Genomic DNA, 17,328 nt, shown 5'->3' with positions numbered 1-17,328 from the left:
TCCGCAGCTGTTACTTACATAGTAAGCTCCTTGGGATTATTACTGAACTTTGGTGAACATTTCTCAGTTTTAGCAGTTCTAGGATGTGTTTCCAGTCCTAATGGGAGAACTTCAACTTCACAATCTGAACATGCAACTTCTAATTTCCTCTTTTTTGAAAATATATTTTTCATAGTATTCTCATCTCTCCCGTTTTCATCAATACCATAAGATTTTTCAGTGTTAGCTCTGCTTAGTAATCTTCCTAAAAGGAAAATGTTAAAGAGTTTGAACAACACAGAAGATAATTGCTAACGATAAACAGACATCTCTATTTCTACTCCATGACTAAAGAACCCACACATTCTACAATGAAGACAAACACATTAACTCATCCTACAAAACTGTTGCAAGACAAAGACCAATGTGATATTTCTTATCTTCCAGTATATGAAAAAACAGGGTATCTAAAAAAAACCATTTGTCTGTTTTGGTATAATACAAAAGAGAAGAGATTTAGCTAGAATGATACAAAAAGATATGGATGAGAAAGTACTCTAGAAAATTAGAGAGATGACTCTAGCCATAAAATTGTAGCTTTTATGTCTAGTTAAAAAGGCATTATCATCTGAAACTTAAAATTTTTAACAAAAGTACCTATTTAAATATGTGGTGATATGTTCTTAGTGTTGTCATATTAAGTTCTGCATAACGCTAAAATCTTGGTCTAAAGTTCATGCATTTTCTTTCAAGGGATTCAATATTATAGTTGCCAAGTCCAAATTAATAGCAGGATATTCTTACCCATCGTTAGATCGGAGACACATCTTAGTTACATTTTCTAGCAACAACGATAAAACCAATGATACTTCCTGGACACCACCTGGCATTTTACAGGTAGCTTTCATCCAAGAGTTATTTTGAGAAGTATGAGAGATGAACGTCTAGGCAGGCTGTGTAGAATGTGGATCTGTAAATGGGGAGTGGCAGGGATCCATACGTGTGACTACTGTGAACTCTGCAAGCTTCTTCTTGCCCTCCCTGATGTGAACCTGACATTTCTTTTCTAAGCACGTGGTCATGTAAACAGATTAAACCTGATTTTTCAGATGAGTAATTTTCAGAACCTGGTTGTTCTTTTCCCTGATGCCTAACTGCTAAAACTAAGTCAAGGACAATTCCTTTAGACTGGCTCTAAAGCCGTGTTTCCCAAACTTTCTCACAGAAGGATGTGCACAGAAAATAAGGGATTTTGCCTGACATGCTGGAGGTAAATGTGTAAGACTACTGAAGACTGATGTGTTTCGCCCTGGGGGCTGTGACCCTAAAGAATCAGTAATTGCATGACTGTAACACACTGCTCGGGAAGTTTTGCTCTGCAGCATGGACAACTCTCTGCAGTCCCCAAAATAGAGTGAGTTGCCTAAAGTCACTGACTGAATTATAACATGCAGATATTACATAATTAACTTGTTAAATTCTAATAATAGCTCAAAACATTGAATAAGAAAGTTTTTGACTGGTCATCTTTACCTTGGCAAGCCAGTCATTTAGTTTTTTTTTTACTTTTAACAAGTTTTATTCCCTTACCCCAAAGTACCTGTAGCCATGCAGACAAAACAAATGTGCCTTGTACGTAACAGGCCCTCACACAAAAACTCAAGTGTCATCTCTGAACCTTTCTTTTCTTGAAGAAAGTACCTCCTAAGCATCTCATCTCTTTAGTGCTCAAGTTCCCAGTTTACCTGCCTTTCTCTGACGTTCCTCTTAGATACTGTTACTCTTTACCTTGCTGTAAGCTCTCAACGGCCCTGGCTAGGAAAATGGATATTCAGAAAAGTGGATTCTACTCTAGAATAATTTGAAAATAAACTTTTGCTTTACCTGAATAAATGCAAACAAATGTCCCTCTGTCAATGTCATCTAGACAGCGTACACCCCATCCCTTCTGCTCAGTTTTGAACACCTGTAACCTCACTTGAGGACCATGTTGGACAACTCGGTTTTGACACAATTGTCGATTACATTTGCACAAAAGGCTGCATTCATAAATGCTGTCAACAAAATATGCAAAAGAGAAAATCAGACACCTCAAAAAGCAGTTTATTGACACTTCACTGACACTGATAACTACTGAGGGAAGCAGGCTACATGTGAAAGCTCTTAGAGGTAGAGTGCCTGGGTTCCCATCACAGCTTCCACATTTACTAGCTGTATTATCTTGGATGAGTTATTTAACTTATCTGTGCTTTATCTTTACATTTTTAAAATGGGGATTATATGACAATACCTCCCTCATAGGGCTGCTTTGTGAAGATTAAGTGAGTCAGTACCTTGAAAGGTTGAAAATTCCCAATTCTCAAATGAGTTCTAGACAGCGTATTTTTAAACGGAGAAATGGCTGCCCAAAGTAGGCTGATACTAGAGGGGTAAGAGCCAGACTCAAAGCAGATGAGTGTTCAAGTACACTCTGCATGATGTACGTGTGGTCTCTGACTACCATTTCCACGAACAATACACAGGATTTTTATTCCTTAATAATTTAGATTTTTGGTATTAGAACCAAATTAAACCAGATTTAACATCTATAAGATTTTGGACCACAATAAAAAGTACCCACCTTCAAAGATATACACACCCTGCAACAAATCCTCAAGGTACCTTACCCAGTAGGGATCTGTCTCTGTAGTCTTTTATATTTATATCCAGTGGTTATTTTGTCACTTGACAAGGGGGAAGTTTTGGCATTCCTTGCTGTCAGTTGAAGACATGCACATTTTGTTCTAAAAGGAAGGCAATGGATGGAGAAAGAATGAAAAAGCACCAAGTTAAGTCAAGAGACTGTCTTGATAAATGTGTAAATGATGTAATAGCATTTAGAATAGTTTGGCTCATGAACACTATGAGCTTTTTCCCTAAATAGATCTCTTTGAAAGACAATACCTCCCAAAAGTTTATAAATAATTATAAACTGCACTGCAACTCTATTTGCTCATGAAATACTTAACTATATGAGTTTAGCTTTCCAAAATCAATTCCTTTAATTTCCCTGTTCAGCACAGAAGCTTGTTTGTGAGAATTCTGCTAGCTCTGCTCTTTTACAATGGATAAACTTAAATATGTCAAATTTGTAAGGACATAGTTTTGCAGACGTCTTAAGTTCTCTCTCACTCCAGTGACAGAAACAGACTGGGGAGATTGATGCCGGGTATCTGCCTACTATTATTGAATCCTTTTTTCATACTGTTGCGAGGCAGGAAGCTTGCAACCATAAAACTTCATGTGCTTTCCCCTCTATTCAGATGACTAACTAACTTGATAGGGAACCATAATTTGATACAAAGTAAGGAACTTGGGGACTCTAGCTGTGTAACTAGGTAAATGACTGCTGGTGAGCTGGTTAAAATCTCTGGATCTTAGTCTCCTTTGCTGAACAAGTGACTTTAAGGTCTTTTCCTCTATGATTCTCTTCTGTATTTTCTGTATTAATTAATACACATCAGAATGGTGGCTGCTGTTTGCAAGAGAAAAGAACAACGACAACAACGACAACAATCAACAAATTCATTAATTTGGATTCTGTTTACAGATATGAAAATCTATAATTGTTCTTTCCCATGTGATTTTGTGTGCAAAGTTTAAAAAGTACAGAAAAATACAGATAATAATAAACACCCATATTTCCACCATCCAGAATTAGTTGTCAGCATTTTGTCTAGTTCTTTTCCCTGTATATATAATTTAAAATATACACACCACATATACACCACATATACACGGTCTTCTTTAAAAAAGTTAAAAAGTAAAACATAGATATAACTAAACTCTCAAGAGATTTAGTGTGGCATCCTTTATGCTTTTATATACACATGTATCTACAAACAATATATTGTGTATTTTTCATTATAAAAAATTTACTATAGGTATTATTCTATAACTTGCTTTTTTTGTTGTTCAATATAATGTTTTTGAGACCCATCCACGCTATATACAAATCTAGTTAATTCCTTTTAACTTTTCTACTGGATTAGGTATTGCTCACTTCATATACAATTCATAGTTTTTCTTTTTCGAGAAGGGGTCTCACTCTGTTGCCCAGGCTGGAGTGCAGTGGCGCAATCTTGGCTCACTGCAGCCTTGACCTCCCTGCACTCAGGTGATCCTCCCACCTCAGACTCCCGACTAGCTGGGACTACAAGGGCGTCCCACCATGCCACGCTAACTTTTGCATTTTTGTAGAGATGGGGTTTCGCTAGGTTGCTCAGGCTGGTCTCGAACTCCTGGGCTCAAATGATGTTCCTACCTCAGCTTCCCAAAGTGCTAGGATTACAGGTATGAGCCACTGTGCCCAGCCTCTTGGGACAGTTTAATTATACCTGTTTTAAAATCCCTTTCAATTAGATTCAACATTTACCTCTGATTCCTCAGGTGTTAATTCTCTCTACTTGTCGGGACTCATGCTGCCTTCATGGTCCTAAACATCTTTGTGTGCTGTAAATGTTTGTTTGAAATCATACCTTCTGTGGGGTTTAGTCCTATGTGCTGCTCTACATTTGGTGCTTTCTCCAACGCTTTGGCTCTGACTCTATTGGTTTTACAGCTGTTAACAAGGTTTTCATTAATACAATTCCAGGCCCTGTGAGATACTGGCCTAGTTCCTAGTCTTGTGCAGGTACCTGTTTCTATTCCTTTGAAGAGCCAAGTCCCCAGATGAGGTAGTTGGGTTACATTTAGAGGTAATCTTTACAAAATAAAATACATATTTTTAAACAGAATAAAACAGCACAGTGAGAGGTTTCCTCTATAAGAGGCCTGAAGGAACTGAGCCAAACTGAGATAACAGTAGATATAGCTCTCATTTTACACTCCAATTAACTTAGAGGATGGTGAAAACTATTATTATACTATTTAAATTATTTATCATTCTCTTATTCTTTTTTTTGCCAAGTATGGGTAGCTAAATTTGCATTAAATTAAATGTACATATAATGCAACACCACTCTACATCTGTATACCTACGAATGTATGTGTACTACACACCCTTAAAATGTTTTTCAAAGTCTTAATATATTAGAACATGTTTTCATTTTTTCATGGGATGTTAATACTATACTATGATTAAGAAAATACTAGTTATAAGCATCACATTAGCCAGCAAATGATTTTTAAAAGTAACATGCAACATATAACCCAATGGTTAAGAACATGGGTTCAAATCCTGTCTCTACAATTTGTTCTATGACCTCTCCAAATTGACTTCTCTGAGGCTCAACTTCCTCATGTATAACACTGAGATATTACCTACCTCATGGGTTTTTGTGAAGATTAAGAGAATGAATGTAAAGTACTTGTCACAGTGTCTGGCACTGTTAAATATCATTTGTTGTAATGCTATTGATTATCTTTTAATGTATTAGTACTAGATTAAAGGAAATATGCATCCTTGGAAGAAATGTTTCAAAATACCATATTTGGCAAATAATTAGAGGTTTTTTTCCTACTGCTAGTGACAGAGTTCATTTTCCCATTGTAGACTCTTTTATTTTTATTTTTTATTTTTTGGAGACAGGGTCTTGCTTTGTTGTCCAGGCCTCTGGTACAGTGTGTGATCACAGCTCACTGCATCCTTGACCCCCTGGGCTCAAGCAGATCTCCCACCCCAGCCTCCAGAGTAGCTGGGACTATAGATGCACACCACCATACCCAGCTAATTTTTAAATTTTTCGTTAAGATGGGGTTTTGCCATGTTGCCCGGGCTGTTCTCAAACGCCTTTGCTCAAGCTGGCCTCCCACCTCGGTCTCCCAAAAGTGCTGGGATTACACACGTGGGCCACCATGCCCAGTCTTACTGTAACTCTTGAACAGGTTTTAGATAGACAAATTAATACATAGCAAGACTTCTTAACAAGTGTCCTTACATTCAGAAGATTTTTTGAAATGCCATGTTTTTCTACTCACATGTCTATGCAGCCCTCAGAGCAGTCACAGGAATCAGTAAACATGCTGGAAAAGTTGGTTAGATTATATGCTCGAGGCCACACAGTCTTTCTGTACTTAAACTGTGGGAGCTTTCTACTGTCAATTTCATTACAGAAAGAAATGGGCACTGATTCCACTCCATTGCTAATATCCACATCAGAAACAACTTCTTTTTGCTTTGGGTAATTCCGAGCCAACTGAACATAGGTATTGAAAGAAAAGTTATCTGTAAATAAAAAGTTACACTCTGTCTCAAGCAGGTAACGAAAAACTTCCTCCACGTTTCGTAGACTCCTTCCACAAGGGGTTTTATAACTCACGTGGAGTGCTGAAGAATGAGAGTTTGTCTTTGCATGTCGTCTTTGGAAGTGACATTTGATTGGCAGCTGCAGAGGGTTTTCTCCCTTCAAGTTCAGTGGCATTTTCATCAGACAAGCACCAGAGCAGTCATGACTTTGGTAAGATAAATTCGAAGATGAGTCTTTTTCTCTAAAGTCTACAACTTTATCTTCAAGAGACAGAATTTCCTTATTTTCTGTTGTTCTGTTAAAATAAATTATTCATTAGTATCTCAAATTTATAGTTCAATTCCTCATTTTAAAAAAACTATGATTATTTCCTACTTTCTTAGACAATATTAAAATAAGCCAGACTCTAAGATACACATTTTAAGATGTTCTACAGCCATACAAAGATTATATCTATTTTTAAAACTTTTCTCGGAGATGGGGTCTTCCTATGTTGCCCAGGCTGGAGTGCAGTGGCCATTCACAGGTGTGATCACAGCACAGAGCAGCCTTGAACTCTTGTCCCCAAGTGATCCTCCTGCCTCAGCTTCCCAAATAGCTGGTATAGGCACACACCAGGTCTGCCTTATACCTAATTTCAGAATATTCCAGGAAGTTGTGATTACAGCTGTAACTTTCTGTTAGGTATTTCATAGCACCTAGCAAATTTAGAGTTCATTTAGAGCATGCAATCAATAAAGCACTGAAGAAGGTTACTTCTTCAGGCATGCTGAGATCAAGCTCTTTGCATGCAAAAAAACAAAGGCTGGCTGAAAACTTATTAGTTCATCAAGAATCCTTTATACTGTTTGCCTTCAACAATAGTACCAACTGAATTCTTTCCATAATATGTAATCTACCTCACAATCATATTGATACATCTGAAAAAATGGCAAACTGACAGGAGAAAATGGGGTGGTTATTAATAAAAAAAAAAAAAAAGTCAGCAGGGTGTGATGGCTCACAACTGTAATCCCAGCACTTTGAGAGGCCAAGACGGAAGGACTGCTTGAGCTCAGGAGCTCAAGATCAACCTGGGCAACACAGTGAAACCTCATCCCTACAAAAAGTAAAAAAAAATTAGTAAGGTATGGTGGTGCATGCCTGTAGTTCCAGCTACTTCGGGGGCTGAGGTGGGATGATCGCTTGGACTCGGGAGGTTGAGGCTACAGTGAATCATGATCACACCATTGCACTCCAGCCTGGGTGACAGAGTGAGATCCTGTCTTAAAAAAAAAAAATCCGTGAAAAGCTTCCTTTTGTTTGGAAATCAAGTTTTAAACTTTCACAAATAATCTGAGTTTTGTTTTACATAGAATTTTCTATCTTTAGGTGTCTGTTATGTATTATAATACAGGTATTTTAGAGATGTGTTGTATTTGCTCTATGATATGGTTTGGCTGTGTCCCTACCCAAATCTCATCTTGAATTCCAACGTGTTGTGGGAGGGACCTGGTGGGAGGTAATTGAATCATGGGGGCAGGTCTTTCCCGTGCTGTTCTCGTGATAGTGAATAAGTCTCACGAGATCTGATGGTAACATAAGGGGGAGTTTCCCTGCACAAGCTCTTTGTCTGTCACCATCTATGTAAGATGTGACTTGCTCCTGCTTGCCTTCTGCCATGAGTGTGAGGCCTCCCCAGCCATGTGGAACTGGTAAGTCCATTAAACCTCCTTCTTTTGTAAATTGCCTGGTCTTGGGTATGTCTTTATCAGCAACGTGAAAACGGACTAATACACTATATAAAGCAGTGCCATCCAAAAAAACTTCCTCCATTGATAGAAATGGTCTATACCTGTGCTGTCCAATATGGTAGCCAGTGGGCACATGTGGTTACTGAGCACTTTTAAATGTAGCTAGCACAACCAAAGAACTGAATTTTTACATTTTATCTAATTTTGATTAATTCAGATTTAAACAGCCACATGCAGCTAGTGGCTGCCATACTGGATGTGCAGATATGGAGCTTCCTCATCCTTTCTCTGACTGTATAGTAATCCTTTGCGTAAGTCCACAATTTAATTACCTAGCCTGCAATAATGGACAATTTTCCATAACATGTAGTATAGGCTAGACCACAATAATGGACTAGTTAACTTACACAGTGATCTTTTAGAACATATACAGTAAACTTATACAGTGATCTTTTAATAAGTAATTTTATTGTAATAATCTTTGCTATAAAATTATGAATCTATTAATAACAATTTCATATGCGTAAAGATACTGTTGCAGAACATATTCCCAGAAGTGGGAGTGCTAGGTCACAAGGCAAATGGGTTAGTTATTTCATTAATATTGCCAAATTGTTCTCCATAGTGTCAGTTTCTTCAGCAATAAATGAGAGTGCCTGTTTTCACAGAGTTTCCTCAATCAGGTGGATCTTGATGCTTTTGGATTTCAGAGTCTAACAGGTAAAAGGATGTACTATAATTTATTTAGAAATCTTTTTTTTTTTTTTTTTTTTGAGAGAGAGTGAGTTTCACTCTATTGCCCAGGCTGGAGTGCAGTGGCATGACCTCAGCTCACTGCAACCTCTGCTTCCCAGCTTCAAGCAATTCTTGTGCCTTAGCCTCCCAAGTAGCTGGGATTACAGGCATGTGCCACCACACCCAGCTAATTTTTGTATTTTTAGTAGAGACACGGTTTTGCCATGTGGGCCAGGCTGGTCTCAAACTCTTGACCTCAAGTGATCCACCCACCTCGGCCTCCCAAAGTGCTGGGGTTATAGGTGTGAGCCACCATGCCTGGCCCTTGATTTATTTTAGTGTCCAATATCTTCCTGTTTTTCAAAGGTGGTACCTGGAACCTACTTGTTCCCTATTATTAGGGGTCAAGTTCCTTCTTACCACTTTTTCTTATAAGGAATTATGGTATAATCTGAACTCTGGATATTCTATTTATTTGTCTATCTGAGATAAAACACCCTATTTTCTTTCATTCAGAATTCACTGTAATACATTCCTTAGGTTCTCATGGCCTTGTTCTTCGTTTTGATATAGGTTACTCACTCTCAAGTTACTTATACACTTACAGATTTATAGAGTTAGTAAACTGTTCTGTTGTCCTTTTCAACTTGACTTAACCAAATAAATATGTTTCAAATTGGATTCTGTAGTATATTATTCTGTAAATGTCATTTGACATTTTGCCTATGGATTTTTTTTTTTTTTTTGGAGACAGGGTCTTACTCTGTTACCCAGGCTGGAGTGCAGTGGTGCAATCTTGGTTCCCCACAACCTCCGCCTCCTGGGCTCATGCAATCCTCCCACCTCAGCCTCTCGAGTAGCTGGGACGACAGGCATGCGTCACGAAGCCCATCTAATTTTTTGCATTTTTGGTAGAGATGGGGTCTCACCATGTTGCCCAGGCTAGCCTCAAACTCCTGAGCTCAAGTCATCTGCCTGCCTTGGCCTCCCAAAGTACTAGGATTACAAGCATGAGCCACCGCACCTGGCCTCGGGTATGAATTTTTTGGTTCCTGTTTTGCTCTTTGGAGGAAGGGGAACATTAAATATTAATGTAGATGACTCAATAAATTTTTCTTGGAATATGAAGGGATTAATTCAGGATATATGTGAGAGAGAAAGTATCTGGGTTATCCTTAGTTCTTAAATAACAACTAATATTTGAATAGTAGTTTAATGTCCTTACATAATTTCCTCATATGACACAACAAATACAACTCCAAGTTAGCCACTACTGGAACAATATACAATTAGAACTACTTAGGACTAAAATTTGTAATAGTAAATATGCTGGTAAAACCTGTAATTTGGAATTTACATTTCAAGAAAGCCAAACTAGCTTAAAAGTATTCTCCTTATGACTAACAAATAAAAACTAGGAGATACAAGACTCTAGTTACTGAGCAATTAACACTGAGAAATACATGTTTTACATTTAAGAAGAGTTAGGGAGGAGTGGGAGGAGAAGAGAAAAAAACAGAAGAGGAGGAGAAAAGCATAAAAATAAAACACTAGCGTGAACCTTAGAAAAGATTAATTTCTTATCTGTGCTTCATTTTACTAAAGAGAAGGAAAAAACCCAACTTACAAGTCTTAAGTATAAAGTAACCTAATTTCATCCCAATTTTATGGAGAGGAGGGTTAACTTTATTTAGGTGTGAAGATACATTCCTGAAAAAAAATAGAAATAAACAAAACCAATTCTATGCACAGTATTGTAAACCCAGTCATTAATTAAAAGTGCTAGAGGTAAACACAGGATAAGGAGTAAGTAGTGAGAAGGAGAAGTCCACGGCTGTCTGGATCTGCTTGCCAGCCTCTGGGTAAGGATTTCTCAGTTTGCATATGATTTGACAATTGTTCAGGGTGTTGTTAGTCACTCTGAACATCAAAGTGGAGCATGGCTTAGAGGCTGCCAACTGATTATCCAGCTTTTGGCAAGGCTAAAGTAAGAAGTCATTCTATCCTCTATGACCATTAAGGGGGCATATTTTAAAACAAGAATGTATACTGTATTCATCTAAAGACTGCAGTAGGTAAATCTGGTATTTTGCTCAGTCCCTTCTTTAGTCATCCTCTTCTGAAAGGCAGGTATATTAATTTCAGTGTACTCAAAGATGTTGGGTCTTGTATACATACTGGGCTTTTTATACCGTCTCTTTCAATAATTTAAATTAAGATATTAAAAAAAATGGTTGGGTGCGGTGGCTCATGCCTGTAATCCCAGCACTGTGGCAGGCCGAGGTGGGAGGATTCATTGAGCCCAGGAGATCAAGATCAGCCTGGGCAACATGACTAGACCCTGTCTCTATTTAAAAAAAAAAAAATTATATATATATATATATATGTATATATGTCACATGAGATAACACTTGCACTAGAAGGTTAGAGTTTAGCTGGAGCAGCTATGTTTGGTCATGTGGGAAGAGAAGAAACCTATTGGTAACAGAGAGAAGTAGAGTTGAGACTGTGTCAACCCTGACCTTAGGTATTGACTTTTAAGTTCCTATTCTAGTGTTTACATGGCCTGCTGTGTTACATTTTCTGTTCTTCAAGACCTATTTTATTTATATATGTGTGTATGTATGTGTAGGTACATGTGTGTGCATGTTTTTAAAAATAATCTTTTGGGTTTGTGTGCATGTCATGTAAAAAGCCATAAAAATTTAATGGCTTAAATTTACACCTGTGTCTTTAAGCAGTGGTGCAAGCCCAGTGTCACCCAGTATGCTAACCAAAGCTGTACACCTCGTACACTTCTAATAAATTCCACTACTTAAGCTAGCTTGAATAGGTATGTACTCCTGACAAACCAAAGTTTATACTTGACCAAAAAAAAAAAAAAAAAAAAGGGAATTCAGACTTCTAAAATCACAAAAGTAAATATCCTTTTAAAAGAATTATCACTGAAGTAATACTTTTGTTTTTACATTTACCTATGTCATAACTCACTTATGTGGGGCAGAAATTCAGTTCAACTCAAGAATAGAATACTGGCTGGGCGTGGTGGCTCATGCCTGTAATCCCAGCACTTTGGGAAGCTGAGGAGGGAGGACTGCTTGAGACTAGGAGTTCACGACCTGCCTGGGCAACATAGTGAGACCACATCGCTACAAAAAAAAAAAATGTTAAAAATTAGCCAGGTGTGGTGGTATGCACCTGTAGTCCTAGCTACTTGAGAGTCTGAGGAGGAAGGATCGCTTGAGCTTAGGGCATCAAGCCTACAGTGAGTTGTGGCTATGTGCCACTGCAGTCCACCCAGCGAGACAGTGAGACCTTGCTGTCCCAAAAAAAAAAAAAAAAAAAAGAAAGAAAGAAAACAAAAAAACCCCACAAAAAACACCAAAAGACTGAAGCCTGTGTCCTATTAGACCCAAGATTTCATCCTGGGGTTTGCCACTGATAGTCTGTATAATCTTTTTTTGAAATAGGGTCTCACTCTGTCACCCAAGCTAGAGTGCGGAGGCGCGATCATGGCTTGCTGCAGCCTTGATCTTCCGGACTTAGGTGATACACCTCAGCCTCCCAAGTAGCTGGGACCACAGGCATGTGCCACCAAGCCCGGCTCATTTTTGTTATTTTTTTGTAGAGATGGGGTTTTGCCATGTTGCCCAGGCTAGTCTTGAAATTTTGGGCTCAAGTGATCCTCCCGCCTCAACCTCCCAAAGTGCTGGGATTACAGGTGTGAGCCACCACGCTCAGCCTAATCTTCAGCAGTTTAGCTGGGGCTGAGAATTCCTGGCTTAAGTTATTGAACATTTAGTTTACCAGGCAACCTGTGTGACCACTGGGCTGCTAAGAGGGTTTAAGTACTGAAAGTAAAATAAGCAAATAAACTTCTGGCCTGCAGAGGAAATATAAAAGGAATTATTTAAACATAATTCCAGTCAAGAATGAAATGCTTCCTTGGAATTCTTAATGGCAAAGGAAGAAAATCCTAAGCCTAATAAGACATGTCCCTTCATCTGAAAAGATCTCAGAATGCTCAACTCAAAAGTTAGGTATAATCTCAAAAAAAGCCTCTGAGTGTCAACACAGTACAAGAGAGATGGGAGATTAAGGAAATGAAATTCTGATTATATAATCATAAACAGTCCTAAAGAGATGGGAAAACGGTTAAAGAAACCCAACTCAATTTTTCTTGGAAGCTTGGATTTTTAAAAGTATACATACAAAAGAAGACAGCTAATTATGAATACGAAACATTGGCATGAAACTGTAAGAAAAGTATCACAAAGCCTAGTAAGAACCGAGGTTTCCAAAAGTGCTAATAAAATAACAACAACAACAAAAAAACAACTAAAGCTATGCTTAGAACAAGAAAATAATCTGTTAGGAGAAAGATATGGTTAACTGATAACAAAGAGAAGGAAGAGTTTCTCAAAAACAATTCTGCCTTTGTCTTTTCCGTCTGTAAGTATGGCTCTCAAGTTGGAAACAAGAGGAAAAAAATAAAAAGAAACTGAAGTCTGTGACAGTTAAAGAGAGGGTACTAGAACTCAAGTTTATTTAAGCATATAGAAGACTCTACAAATTAAATCTCAAGGTCTGGAAAAAAAAACTTCAAATATAGAAAAATTAAAAATAAAACAATACTGCCCTGATTTTTTCTTTGACCACTTATCCTCAAGTTCTAGCTGCCCTGATTTTTAAAAAGGGAAGGAGGACAGGCTACAGAAAATATAGAAAGGTTAGCTTAACACTGGTCTCTTAAAAATCTCTAGAAGAAGGCATCAAGTGTGTGACTTCTAAATATTTTGAATTTAAAAGGCCAACCAACACTAGGTGCTGAGTTAACAAGTAGGTAAGAAAAATCCAAATTAACTGAATTTTCTTTTTTGACAACGTTTTCAATAAGTCTGAATAATGTCTGGCAATGCCACAGAATGCTATGGCAGTGAACCTTGATTTTTCATGACCACTTTGTAAGTGAGAAGTGTAGGCGGGACAACAGTAGAAGTAAATTCACAGTTGCTTAAAGCGTTCTTTCTGAAGCGTAATAAAAAGAATGTCTAGTAGTGAGCCAGCCACAAGGTTTTTATCTTTGGTCATGTCCTGTTCAATATTGTTTTCAGTGACCATAATGAAGATTAGAAAGCTTATTTATTTGTACAAGATGATAAGCTAAAAGGGACAAAAAATATTCCAAAATTCAAAAAGATTCTGATAAGCTGGTATAATGAACTTAAAGCAAAAAATGATACTTCACAGGAATAAACCACTCCTGCATTTAAGTTTAAAATATAATATCTAAATATATAGATAACTGTTTGGTAGAGAGCTTGTTTGGTGGTAATTTACATGAAAATTTAATTTAGATTTAGACTGAGTGAATTTGTTCCTAAAAACTTACAAAATTTTACACTGTATATTCAAAGGTCAGAATTTCTAGAAAAAAAAAATGTTTTGTGAGCCACTGAAATGGCCAATTAAGGAGCTAAAGTGTGAACTTAGCTTTCTCTGTGAGCATTTTAAAGTAATTTTATGGGCCTTTTGAGACCCACTCAAACTGCAACGACATCTCTAATATTTGTAAATCCAAATTATATGAAACAGTGTCTATCTACAACTGTCACAGGCATGAAAATCAAAAAAATATGTATTTAGTTTTTCTTAGTCAATTTAATATTAAGCTGAAAGAACAAATGAAATTAGGGTAACAAAGAAGTTTCTTTCTAAAGATACATTTTTGTTTTTTGAAACTATGTTCTCTAGAGAACTTTCAGAAACTTCCCTGTAATTAGTACTTGAAGGGTTAGGCCCAGGTATTACCTACTAAAAATAAAGACTACGTGTCAGAGTATCAGATTCACTCTTCCGCAATTCTCCTTTATGCCAAAGAATCTTTATGGAAAGTAATGATAAAATGAGAAAGGGAAGGTCAGAAAAATTTAGTCTATTCCCATAAACTTTTAGACACTACTTAAGAGCTGTTACGCATTTTGAAAACTCAACTGATACTGAAAGAAACATTTTGACACTTTTAAATTCTCCAGATAATCTAAGCAGTAAAACAAAAAACAAAACAAAACAAAAACACACTACTTGGTAAATTTCAGTGTATTAATAAAATACACAAAGACATCTTAAGCTAAACTTTATAAAAAGACTTGATTAACTAGGAATATTCAATAACCTATTCAGAGACTCATGAAATTCTATCCTACATAAAATACTAAAATATACAACTTTTAAAGCTTTAATGGGAAAAATTTTTTTGTATATTTCATCTATTCTAATGTCAAGTGATTTATAAAGAAGAAATCTGTAGGAGCAAAAGCATTAATAACAAAGAATTTATATACATACAGAAATGTACAGTCTTCTGGAAAGGAGTTTTCACATGATGTAGAGGGAAATGCATTGGATTTGTTTTCCTGTTCCTTCTGAGTCACAGGCATATGATCTACACAAAAAAATAATGTGAGCAACAAATATACCAAGTTAAAAACCATTTGCTATAAGTACCCAAGTAATATGTTCATTGACTAGAGTCTGCCCATATGGATCCCTAAAATTTGCAAACATAGTAAGGTTTCAAGATTGAGGCAAAAGATTAAGTGTCAATATTTTCAAAAATATTAATAAACTAGGATAAAATATTGAGGACAGAAAAGATTTTTACTGTAGAAACTCTAGTTTGGCCTGAACTTGATTTGAAGCTTAACCAATCTTTAAGGTGGACATTGAGTATCCCTACTTCTGCATGCATTTTATAGAGAAATCACATAATTCTTAAAGGCTCTATAAAAGTGAGAAAATGAAAAATTTATGTACCTTTTGTTTTCCTATTGCTCTACAACTATTTTAGGGAGGGGATGAAGTATCTGGGTATCTCTTTTGATCTAGTTGTTCACATTTCTTTTTTTTGAGACAGTCTCATTCACTGTCGCCCAGGGTGGAGTGCAGTGGTATGATCTTGGCTCACTGCAACCTCTACCTCCTAGGTTCAAACGATTCTCCTGCCGCAGCCTCTCCAGTAGTTGGGATTACAGGCATGCAAAACCACGCTGGGCTAATTTTTGTAGTTTTAGTAGAGACAGGATTTTATGTTGGCCAGGCTGATCTCGAACTCCTGACCTCAAGTGATCCGCGCACCTGGGCCTCCCAAAGGGCTGGGATTATAGGTATGAGCCACCATACCTGGCCCAGTATATTTATTTTCTAATAAAAAAATTATAACTTACTTTCCCCCTCAAAAGAAGTTTAATAAAAGGATATTGTATTTCAAGGTTGCTCCTTGGCTAGCTGAAAAACAAATATCTGTCTTTAATTTTCCAAGTAAAGAAAGGTTTAAAATCTGATAGCTGAGCCAAGCACAAGGTTCATCCCTGTAATCCCATCACTTTGGAAGGATAAAGTGGGAGGATTACTTGAGGCCAGGAGTTTAAGGCCCCCCTGAGCAACAGAACAAGGCCCTGTCTCTACGACAGAAAAAAAAAAAAAAAAAAAAAGTTAGCCAGGCATGGTGGCGCATGACTGTATTTCTAGCTATTTAGGAACTGAGGTGGGAGCACTGCTTAAGCCCAGGAACCATAGGCTGTAGTGAGCTATACTTGCACCACTGCACTCCAGCCTGAGCGACAGAGAAGACCCTCTCTCTAAAATAAATGAATAAATAAAAGTCTGATAGTTGAAGAGAGCTATGTAAAAAGAAAATAAAAATTTAGGAGCTTCCAAATTTATTATGCCAAAGGGAAAAGTTAAGCCCTGAAAGAGGACTCATGTAACATGATTGTTTTTTCTTTGGTACATGACCATTGCTTTCTGACTTCTGTGTTGAGATGTTACACATTAACTAGACTCCCTATTTTTTTTTTTTTTTTTAAAGACACAAGGTCTTGCTCTGTCACCCAGGCTGGAGTACATTGATGTGATCATAAGCTCACTGTGACCTTGAACTCCTAGGCTCAAGCTACCCTTCCACTTCAGCCTCCAGAGTAGCTAGAACTACAGGTGTACAACTCCACACCTGACTGATTTTTAAAATTCTTTTGTAGAGGTAGAATCTCTACCTCAAGCCTGGCTGGTCTTGAACTCCTGGACTCAAGTGATCCTGCCACCTCAGCCTTCCAAGGTTCTGGGATTATAGGCCTGAGACACCACGCCCAGTCAAGACTCCCTATTCTTTATTCAAACCTAGTCTAAATGATATGGAGAAAGAGACCCTTGTGACTGTTACCTGTTTACAACAGAATGTTGGACAACCCACTTAGAGTGTAATCAACAGTAGCCAATCAAATATCTGTATGTTACCCTTTGTACAAAAATGCTGTAATCCTGTTCAACACCTCTGTTTTGCCTATATAAATAATCCTCATTTCTCCCACACCAGAAGCACTTATCACTATTCTTTGGTGTAGCACTGGTCCTCAGATGGCTACCCTTACGCTCTGCACCTGAATAAACTCTCTTTAAATTAGATTCTGGATGGGGCGCAGTGGCTCACACCTGTAATCCTAGCACTTTGGGAGGCCAAGGCGGGTGGATCACCTGAGATTAGGAGTTCGAGACCATCCTGGCCAACATAGTGAAACCCTGTCTCCACTAAAAACACAAAAATTAGCCAAGTGTGGTGGCAGGTGCCTATAATCCCAGCTACTCGAGAGGCTGAG

General features: G+C 37.5%; 1 protein-coding gene across 15 annotated transcripts in view; it reads right to left on the bottom strand.

Annotated features, from left to right (window-relative positions):
- Positions 1-17,328, bottom strand: part of SETDB2 (SET domain bifurcated histone lysine methyltransferase 2) — a 53,349-nt gene that overhangs the window by 11,992 nt on the left and 24,029 nt on the right. For all 15 annotated transcript variants that reach the window (XM_063697376.1, XM_055359841.2, XM_019039783.4 and 12 more), the window contains 5 exons: positions 15,023-15,119; positions 5,938-6,501; positions 2,646-2,762; positions 1,864-2,033; positions 19-244 (listed from right to left, as the gene is read on the bottom strand). In XM_063697376.1, coding sequence (XP_063553446.1) covers positions 19-244; positions 1,864-2,033; positions 2,646-2,762; positions 5,938-6,501; positions 15,023-15,119 — 1,174 coding nt within the window. The remainder of the gene's footprint in view (positions 1-18; positions 245-1,863; positions 2,034-2,645; positions 2,763-5,937; positions 6,502-15,022; positions 15,120-17,328) is intronic.

Source organism: Gorilla gorilla, chromosome 14 (genome assembly GCF_029281585.2).
Source record: "Gorilla gorilla gorilla isolate KB3781 chromosome 14, NHGRI_mGorGor1-v2.1_pri, whole genome shotgun sequence".
Lineage (NCBI taxonomy): Eukaryota > Metazoa > Chordata > Mammalia > Primates > Hominidae > Gorilla > Gorilla gorilla.
This window is presented reverse-complemented; position numbering and strand designations above follow the sequence as displayed.